A 19,604-nucleotide genomic window follows, 5' to 3' on the forward strand; every position below is an offset into this window, starting at 1 on the left:
TTCTTCTCATCTCCCCGTGCAGACTCCCCAGTGCCAACCTGAGTCCCACTGACCCTATGACGAGGGAAAGAACGCCAAACCACCCTCACCAGAAGAGAAGGAGAGGCCAGCGCGCCATACGCCCAGCCGCCCGCCGCTTCCCGGCGCTCGTGCGGTCCGACACTCCGCGCGGGGGTAGCGGGGGCTGAGGCGCCAGGGCAGCAGGGGGCGCGTGCGCGTGGAAGGGCGGGGAAGGAGGAGCGCCGCGCGCCAGCAGGTGGGCGCGTCCTCTCGCGCGCGTGCGCGCGCCGCGCCTTCTCCCTCACGATCCCCGCGCGCCGCGTCCCCTCCCCGCCGGGAGCGCGCACCTCCCGCTCTCGCGCCGGGTCCCTCTCCGTCTCTCCGAGCCTCACACTCCCCGGAGCTCCTGTCACGGCCGTCGCCTCGGCCGCGGCTCTCTAGCCCGGCGGCTCAGCCTCGGCCCCTCGGAGCCGCGTCCCAGGCCTCTTTCCCCTCCTTCCGCCACTCCCTACCCTTTCCCGCCCTTCTCTCCCACCCCGTCCACCGAGAGAGCCTGGATACGAAGCAGGCGGGCTTGAGAAGGGAGTTGGATAAATGGAGGTGCCGCGCCTGGATCATACCCTCAACAGCCCCACCAGCCCCTGTGAGGAGGTGATCAAAAACCTCAGCCTGGAGGCCATTCAGCTGTGCGACCGGGACGGTAAGAGCGACGGGGGCTGTGAGGAAAGGGGCCGAGCCTGTGGCCAGGCGCCGCGGCCGCCCCGACTCGGCCGACCCTGCTCACCCGGGCATCAGGGTCTTTTGTTGTCCCCCCATACAAATAAATACAGGTGGGGCTCCTCTCCGCTCATCCGCCCTCCCCGCAGACGCTAGAAACAAAAGGACCCCAGGGCTCGCTCGTTGGCGCGGAAAGTCGCGTTAGTCTCCGGCAGCGGCGCCCCTCGGCGTCCTCGCCCGCCTGGCCCCGCGCGGAGGAGCTGCCCGGGCGAGGGCGCCGTTCCCGCCCGCCGCTCCTGCCCGGGACGAGGTGTTTCCGATGGTGCCGCAGTCCGGGTTTCCAGGATCTACCGGAACCGAAGGGGAAATGCCCTCTGGGTGCTTTCAGTACCCCTTCTTTCCACCGGCTCACGCTAGTTAGCATTCTCAGCCCAGAAACTATCATTTCCTTTTTTAAACCTCCCCTCTTCAGACCCCCCAAATTCATTAATCTTTTTATGCTCTTAAATAGGGATTGGGATGGCGGTTTTTCCAGTGAAGGGGCGCGGGGGCGGGGGGTGCGTTTCAGCACCATGGATAGCCACAAGCTTCGTGGTTTGGGGCTGTGACTCAGAAACTGTCAAAAATCTGTAAAGAAGTGGCCTAATATATCTGCTGTGGTACAGTGTATGTGGCGAGTACTCACCATTGTGTCTTGATATTATATAGCTTATTCTATTGTTAAAGTTGGCAGTCTCCTAAAGAAGGAAGTGATTGAACACAGGTTTGAGCGTTAAAGAGATAAGCTAGTACTGTGTGCAATATGGGTAGCTAGCGTGTAGTGCTTCTGTGTTATTTGGAGTAGTTGAAGAGTCAGTGCTATTTCAGTGATGTGGAATAAAACTTCATTTGTAAGAGTCATCTGATTAGTAGTTGATTGGCCAAATAATTGTAAAATCGAACATGTGACAAAGGAAAAACCATTTACATGTTGTCAAGATGACCCTGAACACTTTGGGCTATAAATGGAATCAGTGATTAACAGTATATGGAGACGATAATTTAAATATATTTTTTTTAGCCAGGGTTATGTAGGAATACTAGTGTGCTCACAATAAGGCCATGAAATTTATCAGTATGTTATCCAAATAGAGAGCAGAGGTCTTGTTTCTAAAGTCATTTAGATAACTTGGTTAGGCGTTGCTCTACAGTATAGTTTAGGTCAACTGAACACTGAATTTCTGTTTATTAATAAATTTAGGACACAGAATAATTGACCTTTGAAGCCAAAACCACTTTAAATAATTTCTGGAAAAGGTATAGTATTGATAAATAAATACTCTTGCAAAAGCTGTTTATAATTCCTTTATCCTTAGGTCACCATAGTAATAGGTGCACATATTTATGGCATCTAAAAAAAAAGTAATCATTTTGGCATTCCATATATAAACTTGCATTATTAGACTATAGAGATTATTTTTAATATACCACGTAGGAAATTGTATAGTATACTTTTTCTGTATGTATACTTTTTCTGGTGTTACCATTGTAAATGTTTGGATTTTCCTAGATGGTTTGACAGAAAACCAAGAATCTAGTAAAAGTAGATTTCACCTTCATTTACTTCAGTGATTTACCTAAAGCTTATTACTGTAGTTATTAGAAATAGGCAATTCATAGTTACTCCTCAGAACCCCGTAATCTTAATACTTAAAATTGCATTTACCACATTTTCAAAGATATTAGGGAAAATAAAGTTGTTTTTCTTTTTTATGAAGCTTATAGAATTAACAAAACTAGTGCTGCATTTATGTGGTCTCTTCTTGTAGAGTAGTAGCTATTTTATTTTTGGTAATATTTTTTAGTTGTTTCAGTTTACATTATGAATCCTGCAAAATGAAAAAATTAACATTTAATAGGGGGGTGCTGGCACTTAGCAGTATCTATGAAAATTACTTATTTGAAGACTTCTAATGATTCAACATAGATTAATAGGGTTTCATTTTATAAAATATATCAACAAATACAAAGAGCTAACTCTTCTATTAAAATATGTAAAAATTAGGAATAGCTTGTGTAGAGATGTTATTAAATGTTTAACTTTTTATTTTGTGACTCTACATGTCAATTCCAAAATATATGTTTATTTTTGGCAGAACAATTTTAAAATGTTACATTAAGTTTGTCAAGCAGAACTTATTTATCATAATCTTATAGTGAGAAATACTCAACTAGATATTATTTACTCCCTTCACTTCCTCTCAGGTCTTATTATTTTACTTCTGTAAATATATAATAGAAAGATTAGGATGTGGCAGAAGATCTGTTATATGCTTGAGTACATAAAATGATAAATTTTAATAATTTTATGATCATAGAAATACATTTATTTTGTTTTCTCTTTACTTTTCTCTATTCTTCTATTAATCTGGTGTTGGAAAAAAATGAGCACAAACTTCTTGGAAGTAGATAAAATAGAATAGGAGAAAATATAATATTATTGTTAAATATATGTTTCCTTTTACTTTCTCCACTTATAGATGTTTTTAATTTTATAATGTTTTATATATTTTATCAACTAAGTTATACCTGCTGGTAAACTGTATGTCTTTCTTATGTTTCCTTGGCTCTTGTATATTTTTTCTTTCACTTGCTATTTTCTTATAAATTAATCCATATACATAATTAGCAATAATTCACAATGTTTCTTTTTTTTCATAGTTTCTCCAAGTATTTAACAGTTGGAAGAATTTGGAATATAATCCAAGCAGTCATATAATTGGACTTTTTAATTAAGCAAGAGGATTCTTCTCCACACACATTATTTCATGTATACTTTTATCCTAGGCATGTGTGCTTTAGTTACTAATATATGGTCTCTGCCTACATGTTACTTGTAGTTCAAAATGAGGATTCTGATGGACTTCTATTAGGAAACCTCTGAATATGTGCTGTAGATCTAGTACTTTCTATAATCTCTGTTTCAAGTAGAAGAGTGTTTCTGTTCCTCTATCTCTGCTGTGTTGAAGTATCCTCAAGTTGCACATATGATCTACTTTAATTGTAGATTTTCTAAGGAAGTTGAAGGATAAAAAAAACATTAATTGCTCATCGGGAAGCATTGATAATATGGGGACCCATTTCCTGTTTGTTTCTTCACATAGATACTTCAGACCCTAATTGACCTGTGACAAGACAGAACAGCACCGAACCCCACACACATAATTCTACATTACTTCTACTTCTCTTCATTTTTCTTAAAATCATGCATAGACAGATAAATAGATAGATAGATGGATAGATAGATATCTCAAAGCTTTCTTTCCTTCTGAAAGGGAAAGATTTATTTATGTATATGGTGTTTTATATGCATTCAAGCTCCCTGCACTCTTGTTACAATAGCAAGGGAGAAAATACAAAATTAATTTGTTGTATGGCACTTAAATCCACCCCCAAGGCTTCCTACGTTTAACAAGTATTATTTCCATGATTATTTTATGACTGCCTAGATATGGCTTATGGAGTTTATGATGCTACTCAGCAAGGGAATACATTTTAAGGAAATTGCAGAGAGAACCTGACAGATTTCCATGTCTTTGTGTCTAACAATAGTTTTATGAAGGAAAAGAAAAAAAGGTTTTCTCCTTTTTACATATTTAAAAAAGATAAATTCCTTTTAGTTTTGACTTTATCATAGCTACTTAAATTATAAATCAGTTGTGACTTTTTTATGCTTATTGATATGTGAATTAAACAAATTTTAACTTTGGAAATATAACACAAAAATGCTTACTAGTTAGCACAGTGCTGTAATAGATAATCCTTAATGACATTTTCTGAAGCAGACATCTAGGAATAGTACCCATAACTGTTACCTTTAATAGTACAAGAACACAAGGTAGTCATTGCTCTGTCTCACTGACATTCATATGCCATAGTGGCAATAGCATTTTAGAATCAGACAGACCTCTGACAGAATATTGGCTCTTGATAGATATATTACATTAGGCAAATTACTTAACCTGTTTTTAGCTTTAAGCTTTCTCATGTAAAATTGACATAATAATGTCAGTCCTGTAGGATTTTTAAAATAATTACATGAAGTATTTTCTATCATTTCTTATAATTCTTGACACAAAATAGAGAATAATTATTATTGTAAATGGACTATTATTCTCCGCATACCTTCTTGAGTTCAGCTATTGTTTTTTATTTTTTTTTTTTGTCCAATGTTTAGATCTTTGTTTTTCATTTCAGTTGGTTTTATTCACTTAGTAAATCCTTCTTATGTCACTTCAACTTCATGAGTAGACAATGGAAACTGTAAATTCTCAATGAAAAAAATAGTTAACTTTAAACCACAGTTACAGTACTCTATCTTTTGCTTATATTTATCTATCCCATCAATGATATCTTTGTCAGCCTTAATCCTAAAAGCTCTTTTCAGCTTCTACTTCAGACCTGCTGTTTGCGGCATTTTATGTGCCTTGTGACCTTGATAATTGCTTTGGGTAGGTATTTGTATCAGAACCTTCTGTTCTTGATTTAACATTTTTCTCTTCATGATTTTTTATTCTAAGGTAGATATGTACCAGCACATGTAACCTCTGGATTCATTTCTTTGACCCAGATATGACTATAGAGATGCTGTAAATTTTTACTCAGTATGGAACACAACAAAAATAAAAGACAAACTAAAAGAAACAAACAAAACGCTTTAAAGTCATCAGATTATGTTAAACCAATTCATATTCTTGGTAGGGGTTCTAATTCATTCCCAGAGAAGATGAAGTTATTAGAGTAAAAGTCACATCAAAGGATATGTGACCAGACTCCCTCCAGTGGTAGAATAACTGATATGTTATAAGTAGTAACACTGGCAACTTGCTTTATTGCCAAGGTAAGCCAGTCAGAAATTCACTCTATAGAGCAGTAGACAACTTCTAAGTTACTTGGTTTCTCACTGCTGATATACCCCCTCATTTAGGCCCAACCTTGATCTTTCCTTAACTTTATGTGAATATAGTTTACTGATTATTTTTATATATTATCTTGGACTTCAGAAATAACAGCAGCTGTATCAATTTCTGCAGTAAGTATAATCCTAGTTTCTGATTTTCCTTGTCTGCCCTTAGTAATTGCATTTTAGTTTTTCCTTACAGCATTTGCCTCTTTCTTGGGTTTATTTTCCACTTCTCTTAAATTTCTCTGTAAGAATCTTTTTACTGTTATTTAAATTGTGTTTTTACTATTTTAAAGCATTTGCCTTATTCTTTAATATCTTTTAACATATTTTATTATTATTACACAGTGGTTAAATTGTCTTTTTAAGCAGGCTGTATTTTATACACATATACATTTGAGAAGTAAAATCAGGATTTGTGGAAGACTTCTCATAGAAACGTATAGAAACGCTGAAGAGTTGTCAACAGGAAAAAATAGGTAGGCAGTATCAGCATGTTCTGTTTGTGGAAAGATAGTGAGTGGCAAAGGTGTAAAAGAAATCCAAAAATAATTACAAACTTTGTGATTGAATTTTCAAGCAATATGAAAAGTGATAAGGAGTAATTTTAGGATTTTAAGTCTGGGAAATCAGAAGTAAAGTAAAAAGAACATTTATATTAAGATATTTGGAAACTAACAGTAAGAGACTTCCTTGGAAACTGAAACATTTAACAATTCCTCTTATGTTCTGGAGAAAAGAGTTCTAGAATGATAAAGAGCATTGTTCATAGAACTATATATTCCACAGGGGATACTAGAACTTAAGAGGAAATTAGGGTTTGACTTCAGTTTTAGAGTGACTTCTGATCAGCTTTGTATCTCACCCCTTAAAGGAAAGGAGTGACTACATGCTGGAGAAGGCCAACTTTGAACCCTAAAGATGAAATAAATCTACATTCCAGGTTTGTTAAAAAAAGGTAGACAAGATATCAGTATTTTGAAGTTACTCCATAGATGTGGGTTAAACAAAAAGTATCATAACTCTGAATAGTATTGTAGTTAGTTTTGTTTGTGATATTGTAACTATTTGCACCAAGTTTGTAGTTCATTTTAAAAGGACTTTTCTGTGGATATTTTTGTTTATATGATGTTTGTTGTAGTGGTTGTGGCAACTAATGTAAATAAATCTGTCTTTTTGTTTTCCATAGCCTGTGGGAGTGTTGCTATCTAATAATAGTATGAAAAGCTTATAGCTTCCCTAGACATATGCCATTAGAGACAAAGCACAAAAATTTTTTCAATATACTTACTTTGATTTTCTTGAAAAATAGTGTTTTGTTTTATAAACTTGAATGTTGGTGAATCTGTCAGTCTTTAAAATTTTAAAAGTTGATAAATGCAAACAAGAATGGCAGTTTTTTAATATTACTAAATGATGTTAATGATTGATTTTAAAGTTATACCTATGATAGAGAAGAGACATCAGCAAGTTATAGTCCTTGGGCCAAACTGAAAACCTACTGCCAGTTTTTCTAAGTAAAATTTTATTGGAACCAAACCATGCCCTTCTGTTTATATATTGTCTGTAGCTGCTTTCTTGCTACAAAGGCTGAGTAGCTGTGACAGTAGATCATATAGCTTACAAACCTTAAAATATTTATTATCTGGTCTTTTCCAGGGAACGTTTGCCAACTCCTAGCATAGAGGATTGAGAAAATAAATTAATCTTTATTAGTAAAGATTAATAAATTAATCTTGAAAATACTGAGGAAGAGTTTCTGACAAAAATTGTATAATCACTCTGTTTTTATATACTACTGGGGTTTTGAGATACTGCAGGTCAGGTAGAGAGCTGTAGAAAGCTACCTAGCTCTGTATGGAGGCAGTCAAAGATGCCTTTGGGTCTGATAGGCAGTGAAAGAAACAAGCCCTGATTTTAACTTAAAATCTAGTCTTCATATAAGTAACTTTAGAAAGAAATACTAGTTATGCATTAGTATTTCCAGGCACAGTTATAATTCTATCAATAGAAAGGTTTTAAAGTGTCAAAGATGATGATGTGAACTTTGAGAAATATGGATAGTTATGATACATACTACAACAATTTATGTATATATCATATTTTTCCTTGTAAACCAAATCCTCATTGAAAAAGAGTCAAGGTTGTGGTTTTTTTTTTTTTTTTTAAGAGTAAAGGTCTTATTCATCTTTCTGTCTTCCACAGTCTAATGTAGGGCTTCTCAATCTATCCGTATTTTGCTTTTTTCAGTATTTTAATCTATCATTGGCTGATACTTCACAAAAATATAATAAAATGAATTATTAGAAAATGAAATTTAAAAGATCCTAAAAGATTCAACAAACATGAAAATCTCTGTCAAATTCCTATAAAAGTTTCCAGATTCTTAATTCTAATTTTTATATTTATCTCATCAGAGCCTGGTAAATAGTTTGCAGATCACACTTTGAGTATAATGGCTGGAAGATAGTGCCATTCTATTCTTGTTCAATGATTAATTTTTTGGTACTAAACTTAATCAGTTTGATTGTTTCCTTTTGTTCTTTTACTTGCATGTAATTTTTTCTATTTATTTATGGATGTATTCCAACTTTAGGGTCTGTGTTAAGAACAGGAAAAAAAAAATCCAAGAATGAATGTAACTTGGATCATTGCATTTAAAGGATTTGCTGGCATTTAGGGAGACAATAAATTTCAATAGATAAATATAATAACATGTAATAATATAATAGAATGTAGAAAAGAAAGTAGTTAATTCTGTCTTGAGTCTCTCAAGATGGCTTTACAGAGGAAGCAACATTTTTTTCTGTATATTGAAAGAAAAATAAAAACTTGCCAGGAGAAGTGGGATAAAGGCATTTCTGGTTGAGATAAGAGCATATATAAAGGCATAAAATCACGCATGTTCTAGCAATACATGGCGTTTAGTATTATTGGGAAAAAAAAGTATTCCTTGTAGGAAAGTAAACTGAAAACTAGTTAGGGCTAACTAGCTTATGCCATGATAGGAGTTTGGATTTATCTCGTTTGAAATCTTTTTAGTAGATTTCAAATTTTCTAATTTTTAGAGAACCCTTTTTTTTTAACATTTTGCAGAACTCTAACAAGTAAAAATAACTTTTAATTAGTGTACATCTATCCTGTAATTTCAAACTTAACAGCATTTTTCAATAAATTCAGTCAATGAGTATAGTGAGAAATTAAAATTAGCAGTTATACTTGGAAGTTGCTATTTTATATCAGCCTCAACATCCACTTTATTTCTGTATTTTATTTTTATTGCATTATGCCTAGGAAATTCTGGTTCACAGAATTTCAAATTCAAATAAGTAGTGACAATTGCTAAAGTTTTTAAGCTCATTTTTCTTTCTCAGGATACTCTTCAAATTAACTGATTCAGACTTAAGTAGAAATAGTAAGATTTTTTTTCAAGTTGAATCAAAGAGTAAGTGTTCCTTTTGGAGGCAGGTGATGGACTCTGTTCATCAGTCAGTTCATTTTTTTCACTGTTCAGTGAGAAAATAATGTATCTTGTAATATTCTGAGGTATTTTGGTACCTTTTTTTTTTTAAAGCTCATACCTTTGTGTGCTGATCTCTTAAAATTTCAGAGCAGTTAAATTTATTTTACTTGCATGATTAATCTTAACTGTAAGGATCAGTTTCATTACTGACAATTTATATGCATTTATAAGCTTGGTAATATTGTGACTGTATTATCAAATTGAGTTTCTTCAGCTTATTAAAGAGCTAAATAATCAAATTCGTTTGCTCATTATATTTGAAAGATGTTTATCAAAGGTTTTTTTTCCTTTTTTATTGAAGTATAGTTGATATACAATGTTACAGTAGTTTCAGGTGAACAACATAGTGATTCCAAAACTCTATACTTTATGCTATACTCACCACAAATGTACCTACCATCTGTCACCATGCAATGCTATTACAATCCCATTGACTATATACTCTTTGCTGTAACTTTCATCCCCATGACTTACTCATTCCATAAGTGGAAGCTTGTACCTCCCACTTCCCTCACACATTTTGCCCATTCCTACACCCTCTTTCCCTCTGTCAACCATCAGTTCTCTGTATTTATGGTTCTGTTTCTGCTTTTTCTTTGTTTATTCATTTGTTTTGTTTTTTAAATTCCACAAATAAGTAAAATCATATAGTATTTGCCTTTCTCTGATTTATTTCATTGAGCATTATATCCTCTAGGTCCATCCATGGTGTAGCAAATGGCAAGATCTCATTCTTTTTTATGATTGAGTAATATTCATATGTATATATCACATCTTCTTTGCCCATTCATCTATTGATTGACACTTAGGTTGCTTCCATATCTTGGCTATTATAAATAATGCTACAATAAACATAGGTGTGCATATATCTTTGAGATAATGTTTTTGCTTTCTTTGGGTAAATACCCAGTAGTGGAATTACTGGATTGTATGGTATTCCTATTTTAAATCTTTATCAAAGTGTTTTTAGGGGCGCCTGGGTGGCTCAAGTTGGTTAAGCGGCTGCCTTCGGCTCAGGTCATGATCCCGGGGTGCTGGGATCGAGCCCCGTGTCAGGCTCCCTGCTCGGCGGGAAGCCTGCTTCTCCCTCTCCCACTCCCCCTGCTTGTGTTCCCTCTCTCGCTGTCTCTGTCAAATAAATAAATAAAATCTTTTAAAAAAAAAGTGTTTTTAAATTAATAAATAAAGTATTTCTTGTTTCTTTTGAAGCATTTATATCTTTTTTCAGGATAGCTGACTAAGTTTCATATGAAAAATGAATTTTGAAATTTTCTATTCATAGTATTATAATTAGCTCAGTAAAAAAAAAAAAAACCCTTCAACTTAAATGATGGTTTATATATGATTACTTAAAACTATTTTGAGGGGCGCCTGTGTGGCTCAGATGGTTAAGTGGGATCGAGTCCCATATCTGGCTCCTTGCTCAGCAGGAAGCCTGCTTCTCCCTCTCCCACTCCCCCTGCTTGTGTTCCCTCTCTTGCTGTCTCTCTGTCAAATAAATAAATAAAATATTTAAATAAAAAAATAAACTATTTTGAAATATCTTAATATCCAGTTCTTATTAGTAAACAATTACTACTTAATGAAGCTGGCAATAGCTTTTATAGGAGCTACCACTCCTGAAATTTAAAAAATTTTTTCTACTTTCCTTAAGATAGCTGTCCCAATATTTTTTTCTTTCTTTTTTTTCAGTATTTCTGACAATTGTTGATGATGAGTTAAAAAACTGACTTAGATATTAAAAGTTTCTTCTCCACTGTGTATTGTTTTATCATTCTTAAATTTATGTTTGAAAAACTACTACAAAAGTAAGTGGAGAAATCTGCCACATTCATATTCTCATCCACTTAAATTAGAAAGATTTTACATAATCTCAGCATTTGAATTAATTAACTATATGTGATGGATAATATTTATTCTCTTATATTCAGGCATGTACCAATGTTTTATTTCAGTTTTTTGGTAACAGTTTAGTAATTTAACATGTTTGTTGTAATGTCAGAAATGTCAGAAAAAAACTAACGTAAAAATCTGTTGGCTGTGATTAAACTGGAAGTACGAGATACAAGAAAGGAGCTGTTGCTGATGGCTAAATTTGCCAAAATGGGAGACTGGGTGTATTTTGACACCAGTAAATAAGGTAGTTTGTTGGTTGGAGGGAATGTGAAAGAGTAGCCTTGATAACAAGCTATTAAATAAAGCCTTTCCTGGACAAATTAGGTTTCAGATGCCTGTGCAATACCTAGATGGAAATGACCAAAAGACTGTTAGAAATGTCCATCTATGTCTCATAGGCAGGGAATTTGAGGATAAAGATGGTTTTCTGGGTTTTTGTTTCTCCTTTGTCAGGTTTTCTTTACTTCATCCTCTAGTCAGTCCTTTAGACCCATGTCAAATTGTTGAACTGCTCATTAGAATAAGTAAATTTGAATGCTGGGCTCTTTTATTTGTGGTGTCTAAAAGGAACATTTGAAAATTAATTACTTTTGATATAATTAAACTTGGCTAGGGTGTGGTTAAATAATGAGGCAATTAACATGGGAGAAATACAGTTGGCCTAAACTCTGTACTAGATAGGTCTTTTTTTTTTAAATTTTATTTATTGGGGCGCTTGGGTGGCTCGGTCTGTTGGGCGTCTGCCTTTGGCTAAGGTCGTGATCCCAGGGTTCTGAGATCGAGTCCTGCATCAGGTTCCCTGCTCAGCGGGGAGACTGCTTCTCTCTCTCTCCCTCTACTCTGTTTTATTTGACAGAGAGAGAGATAGCGAGAGTAGGAACATAAGCAGGGGGAGTAGGAGAGGGAGAAGCAGGCTTCCCGCCGAGCAGGGAGCCCGATGCCCCCTCGACGTGGGACTCGAACCCAGGACCCTGGGATCATGACCTTAGCGGAAGGAAGACACTGAACAACTGAGCTACCCAGGTGCCCCGTGTACTTGATAGATTTCTCCCATTAAGTGTATGATAATCTGTGTTTACTGTGGAAATATACTAGATTAGTTTTTCCCTCTTTGGCAACATAGTCTGCAGTACATAAAATAAACAAACTGTTGGAATTCAAATTAGCAGAAAAATAATGACATTGGAGCTCGAAGAAAAACTAAAATCTTCACCAAAGGTATTTCTAAGGCTTTCATAGTGAATGTATATTTCCAAGATTTTCTTTTGATTTGAATCCACTAATTTTAATGTTTCCTAGGGTTTTTATTGAATTGCTAGCCTAAGTAGGACATAGTCTTTCTTACACTTAATTTTTGTGTATGTGCCTTTTTTTTTTTTTTGCAGATTCTTGGTGTTTAAGTTTAGATAAATCTTCCTTTTTAAAAAAAAAAAAAAAGATTTTATTTATTTTGACAGAGACACAGCGAGAGAGGGAACACAAGCAGGGGGAGTGGGAGAGGGAGAGGCGGCTTCCCACCAAGCAGGGAGCTCGATGCGGGGCTAGATCGCAGGACCCTGGGATCATGACCTGAGCCGAAGGCAGACGCTTAATGACTGAGCCACCCAGGTGCCCCAAATCTTCCTTTTTAATAAATACAGTTTTTGTATAATTTTTTCAAAGCTGAGTGTTTGAGCCTATTTATATATTGTCCTTTTCTAGTGCAGTTCACTATATCCAATATTAATTTCTGTGAGGCTTGATATGGCTTTTTTGGTTGTTATTTTTAGTGATTTAAAAAAAAGGGAAAACCTAATGACTGAAAAACAGTGGTTCTGGAATTTGCTGTTTATTCTATTTGTTTTGCTAAAAGCTTTACTTGTTCAAATTCTAGTAATACAATTTACAGTAATAAAATTCAAGGTTGAAATAGTGATAAATATTCCAAATACAATCTAACCACCTCTACCAGAATTTTTATTCTGCACCATATATTGTAGAAGTGTATCTTCTTCTATATAAATATTTCTGAGATCTTCACCAATATTTCTAAAAGCTTCCTGTGATCAACAATGAACTTTTTCTTCACTGTACTTCATAATCATTTCAAGAATTTTTTTCATCTTTTGCCTATAGATTAATAGTTTATAATTTTACTTTTCTGACATATCGAGTCCTTTTGGTTTCATTATAATGTATTAATATTTTAATGAAAATCTTAACTATTTTATTTCCCTGGAAATATGCATGATGCTACATAGCACAAATAATGTATTTGTGTTATTTACTTATTTTCATTGCACTTTAAAATGTAGATATGCTGGCCTTTAAGAAAGCCTGACATGAAATCTAAACTTACAAAACACATTAATCAGGGAATAATTATTTTCCCTACCATAGTGTTTCTCTGTCATTTCTCTAGTATTCTTAATTGTTTTCTGCAGAAGAATTTGACAGAAAGGCAAAATGGCACTGAAATGTAATACCAACTAAATTGTCTTAAATAATGGTGTCTTAAATTATGAAATTCTTATGAGGGGAAGTATATATTAGACACTAGAAATTCAAAGATTTTTAGCTTCATCTATTTACAGGCCATTTCAAGTATAGCTAAATTGTAATCATGCTGACAAATTTTTCTTTTTTTTTTTTTTAATTTTTTATTTATTTGACAGAGAGAGAGACCGCGAGAGCAAGAACACAAGCAGGGGGAGTGGGAGAGGGAGAAGCAGGCTTCCTGATCCCAGGACCCTGAGATCATGACCTGAGCCAAAGGCAGATGCTTAATGACTGAGCCACCCAAGTGCCCTGTGCTGACAAATTTCAAAAGCACTCTTAGAATTTTGCACTTGTATCATTTACCTAGGAGTTTGCAATCTTGTTATTCAGCTTTCTATCAACATTTCTTTATTTTTTTCCTTTTCTTTGAGCACACAGAACTCTTATGAAATGTTAAAAGCACTATTTTTAAGTAAAACATGACTCTTAAGAAAGCTGAGTGTGGTAGTGTAAGAAAACAGAAAGGAGTAAAAAGATTTTACCCAGAATAGTTTTTGTCAGATTAAAAAGTAGTTTTGTAAAACATTTGCATCAAGTAATGTGTTATACTAACAATATAAGGTATCATAATTTATTTTGGTGCCAGAATTTATTTTAATTGCTTTTAAAATGACTTTTATTGTCTTGTATTATCACTGAGGGTCTGCAAATGGCTTATTTTCATTTTTCTGTAGTACTGTACTACTTTTTATGGGGAAATTATATTCTTTACTTTTATAATGCAAGAACTTTCAAAAGTGTTGTGTAAATGCCATCGGTATATTGTGTATGAACCCCAGTGGGCACACAGGATATAATCAATTAGGCCATGGAAGAAAATAATAGAACTTCTATTAATATTTTTATCTCAGCTAAAATAAGTAAAAAATAAGTGATTAATCTTTACATATGTAGATTAATATCAGGTATATCAAACTGTTATGTATACTGAATGTGCATGAGGTACCTTTATATAATTGGTATATGGAATTGAGAAATGAAAAATATTAGTGTTTCATAAGACACCTATTGATATGCTTTCTCCATTCTGATGTATCCATTCTTTTGTGATCTGTTTTCCAACTGTGACAACTCTTTAAACCAGATATCTAAATCAGATTTAGAGCTCATTGTTTAAATTGCTATATCATAAAATGTTGAGCCAAGATTCTCAAAAAGAGCACATATTCATATATATCTCTTATAATAAGTAAAAATAAATTATTTTAAAATATTACATATTTTATCAGTTTCCTTCTATTTTTTCCATAGTCTATAATTTTCATAACATATTAGCATGGTAATATGTGTATATAATTTCTAAAGAATTGACTGCACTTATGTACCCACTCAGGATTTTTTTATATAGGGGCACCAGATCAGAAATTTTAACAACAAATTTTTATTCATTCTATTTTTACACATCTTGCTTTATACAACAAGGCATATCTGTAATAAATTAATCCACCCAACATTCAAATTTGAGAAATTTCAATGTATAACTATGTATGGTGATGGATGTTAACCAGACTTACTGTGGCCATCATTTTGCAATATATACAAATATCAAATCATTACCTTGTATACCTGAAACTAATATAATGTTGTCATTTTATCTCAATAAAAATATATTTAAGAAATTGTTTTTGATGATAAGGAAAGGGTATATAATTGTGTGATATATTCAAATATGCAGTATAGTATTATTTACTATAGTCACTATGATGAACATTCCATTCCATGACTTACTCATTTTATAACTGGAAATTTATACTTTTTGGACCCCTTTACCCATTTTGCCACCCCATCCTACTCCACCCCACTGCCTCAGACTACCACCAATCTGTTCTCTATATCCATGAGCTCATTTTTTGTTTTTGTTTTTTTTGTTTTTTTAGATTCTACATGTAAGTCATTTGTCTTTTTCCGTCTGACTTACTTCACTTAGAGTAATGCCCTCAGTGCCCATCCATGTTGCCACCAATGGCAAGATTTCAATTTTTTATGGCTGAATGATATTCCATAAATAGACCACATTTTGTTTATCCATTAGTTTGTTTCCATGTCTTGGCTATCATAAATAATGCTGCAGTGAACATGGAGGTATAATATCTTTTTGAATTAGTGTTTTTGTTTCTTCAGATGAATTCCCAGAGTAGAATTGCTGGATCATATGGTACTTCTATTTTTAACTTTTTGGGGAATCTCCATACTGTTTTCCATAGTGATTGCACCAATTTGCATTCCCACCAACAGGGCCCAAGAGTTCCCTTTTCTTCAAATCCTTGCCAACACTTGTTATTTTTTGTCTTTTTGATAATAGCCATTTAACAGGCATGAAGTAATATCTTTTTATATTTGATTTGCCTTTCCCTAATGCTTAGTAATGTTGAGCATCTTTTCACATGTCTGTTGGCTACCTGTATTTTTTTTTGAAAAGTGTCTATTCAGATATTCTGCTCAATTTTAATCAGATTGTTTTTTGCTATTGAGTTTTGTGGGTTTTTATATATTTTGGATATTAACCCCTTGTAAGATATATGATTTGCAAACATTTTCTTTCATTCAGTAGGTTCTGTTTTTTGTTGTGGATTTTCTTTGCCATGCAGAAACTTTTTAGTTTGATATAATCTCATTTGTTTATTTTTGCTTTTGTTGCCTTTATTTTTAATGTCAAATGTAAAAAATCTTTGCCAAGACCAGTGTCAAGAAGCTTACCGCCTATGTTTTCTTTAGAGTTTTATGGTTTCAGGTCTTAACATTCAAGTATTTAATCCTTTTTGAGTTGATTTTTGTGTATGATGTAAGATAATGATCTGGTTTCATTGTTTTGCATGTGGCTATCCCAATTTTTCCAATGCCATTTATTAAAGAGTCTGTCCTTTTCCTGTTGTATATTCTTGGCTCCTTTGTCACAAATTAATGGACCATATATGTGTGGGTTTATTTCTGGGCTCTCTCTTCTGTTCTATTGATATATGTGTCTGTGTTTGTGCCAATATCATATTGTTTTGATGATTGTAGCTTTGAAATATGGTTTGAATTTAGGAAGTGTGATGCCTACAGCTTTGTTCTTTATCAAGATTGCTTTGGTTATTTGGGATCCTTTTTGGTCCCATACAAATTTAAGAATAATTTGTTCTATTTCTGTAAAATTGCCATTGGAATTTTTTTTTAAGATTTTATTTATTTATTTGACAGAGAAAGACACAGCGAGAGAGGGAACATCAACAGGGGGAGTGGGAGAGGGAGAAGCAGGCTTCCTGCTGAGCAGAGAGCCCGATGTGGGGCTTGATCCCAGGACCCTGGGATCATGACCTGTGCTGAAAGCAGACGCTTAACAACTGAGCCACCCAGGTGCCCTGCCATTGGAATTTTGATAAGTATTGTATTGAACCTACAGATTGCTTTGAGGAATACGAACATTTTAACAATTTTAAGTCTTTCAATCCATGAGCATAGAAGATCTTTCCATTTATTTGTGTCTTCAGTTTCTTTCATTAATGTTTTGTAAAATTCAGCATAAGATACTTTACCTTTGTGGTTAAGTTTATTTCTAGGTATTATATTCTTTTTGATGCAATTGTATCTTAATTCTTAATTTCTCTTTCTGCTAGCTTGTTATTAGTGTATAGAAATGCAATAGATTTCTGTATATCAATTTTGCATCCTGCAACTTTACTGAATTTATTTAGTTCTAACAGTTTTTTTAATGGAATCTAGTATTTTCTATGTCATGTCATCTGAAAATAGTGACAGTTTTACTTCTTCCTTTCCAGTTTAGATGCCTTTTATTTTTTTTTTCTTGGCTAATTGCTCTTGATGGGCCTTCCAATACTATTTTGAGTAAAAATAGGGAGAGTAGGCATCCTTCTGTTGTTCCCAATCTTAGAGGAAAAGCTGAGAGTAGGCATCCTTCTGTTGTTCCCAATCTTAGAGGAAAAGCTTTTGTCTTTTCCCTATTGAGTATGATGTTCGCTCTGGGTTTGTCATACATGGCCTTTATTATGTTGAGATACAGAACCTGTATTACCATTTAGTTGAGCATTTTGTCATTAATGAATGAATGTTGAATTTTGTGAAATATTTTTTTCTGTGTCTGTGAGATGATTATATGATTTTTATCATTTGTTTTATAAATATTGTATATCCTATTAATTCACATGTGGGTGTTGAACTACCCTTGAGTCCTTAGAATAAATCCCACTTAATCACTGCATATTTTAATGTATTGTTGAATTTGGTTTGCTAATATTCTCTTGAGGGTTTTTGCACCTATGTTCATGAGGGATATTGGCGTGTAAATTTCTTTGCTTGTGGCACACTTGCCTGGTTCTTGTATAAGGGTAATGCAGGCCTTGTAAGATGAGCTTAGAAGTCTCCTATTTTTTGGAAGAGTTTGTAAATAATTGGTATTAATTTTTCTTTGAATGTTTGGTAGAATTTACCAGAGAAGCTTCTTGTACTGGACTTTTGTTTTTTGGGAAGTTTTTGAACTTTAGTCTCGTTACTAGTAATTGCTCTGTTCAGATTTTCTATTTCTCATGAGTCAGTCTTGGTAAGTTACATGTTCCTGGGAATTTATCCATTTCTTCTAGGTTGTCTAATTTGTTGGCATATATTTTTTTATAATAGTCTCTTAGGATCCTTTATCTTTCTGTGGTATCAGTTGTAACATCTCCTTTTTCATTTTTGATTTTACTTATTTGTGTCCTCTCTTTTTTTTCCTTGGTGAGTCTAGCTAAAGGTTTGTCAGTTTTGTTCATCTTATCAATAAACAGCTTTAATTTTCATGGATCTTTTCTATTTCTTTTAGGTCTCTAATTTATTTATTCCTGCTCTAACCTTTATTTCCTTTCTCCTACTAACTTTTGTCTTAATTTGTTCTTCTTTTTCTAGTTTTTTGAGTTGTTGGGTTATTTATTTGAAATTTCTCTTGTTTATTGATATAGACTTTTATCACTATGAACTTCCCTCTTGGAGCTGCTTTTGCTGCATCCTGTAAGTTTTGGGTATATTTCCATTTTCCTTTGTCTCAGGTATTTTTTTATTTCTGTTTTGATTTCTTCTTTGTTTCATTGGAAGTTCCGTAGCATGTTGTTTAATATCCACATACTTGTGAACTTCTCTGTTTTCTTCTTGTAATTGATTTCTAGTTTCATATCATTGAAAAGACACTTGATATGATTTAAGTCCCCTTAAATTTATTAAGACTTTTTTTGTGGCATAACATATGATCTATACTGAAGAATAGTCCATGTGCACTTGAGAAGAATGTGTATTGTTACTTTCAGATGGACTGTTTATACAAAACAGATATATACATCTGTTAAGTCCACCTGGCCTAACATGTTGTTTAAGCTCAATGTTTCCTTTTTGATTTTCTGTCTGGATGATCTATCTATTGATGTAAGTAGGGTATTAAATTCCCCTAATATTATTTTTTTAATAATTTTTTTTGAGAGAGAGAGAGCATGCAAGTGGGGAGGGGCATGGGAAAGGGAGATAGGGAATCTTAAGCAGGCTCCACGCTCAACATAGAACCCCACACAGGGCTTGATCTCATGACCTTGAGACCATGACCTGAGCTGAAATCAGGAGTCAGAGGCTTAACCAGCTGAGCCACTCAGGTGCCCACCCCCGCCCCCGCTACTATTATTGTATTGCTGTCTAATGATAACTGCTTTATGTATTTAGATGCTTCTATGTTGGATGCATAAATATTTATAAATGTTATATACCGTTGTTGGATTGACCTCTTTATTATTACATAAACACACCTTTGTGTGTTTACTATTACAGTCTAGTTTTTGAAATCTATTTTGTCTGATCTAAGTATAGCTACCCTAAGTTTTTTGGTTTCCATTTGCATGGGATATCTTTTTCCATCCTTTCACTTTCCCCTTTTATCTTGCAAAGTTTCTGTCAAAAAATCTTCTGCTAGCCTTATTGGTTTTCCCTTTTAAGTTATTGTCTTCTTTTGTCTTGCTGCTTTTAAATTTTTTTCTT

The 19,604-nt window shown here is 34.4% G+C and overlaps 1 protein-coding gene across 1 annotated transcript in view; it reads left to right on the forward strand.

Annotated features, from left to right (window-relative positions):
- The first annotated feature begins 316 nt into the window (after window positions 1–316).
- The window catches only part of PHYHIPL (phytanoyl-CoA 2-hydroxylase interacting protein like), a 90,659-nt gene continuing 71,371 nt past the window's right edge, over window positions 317–19,604 (forward strand). Inside the window, exon 1 of the mRNA XM_064594666.1 lies at window positions 317–700. Within this exon, the coding sequence (XP_064450736.1) occupies window positions 595–700 (106 nt within the window). The 5' untranslated portion in view covers window positions 317–594. The remainder of the gene's footprint in view (window positions 701–19,604) is intronic.

This window comes from Mirounga angustirostris, unplaced genomic scaffold (genome assembly GCF_029215605.1).
Source record: "Mirounga angustirostris isolate CCGP_5_RB_7025 unplaced genomic scaffold, mMirAng1.0.hap1 SCAF_6, whole genome shotgun sequence".
NCBI lineage: Eukaryota > Metazoa > Chordata > Mammalia > Carnivora > Phocidae > Mirounga > Mirounga angustirostris.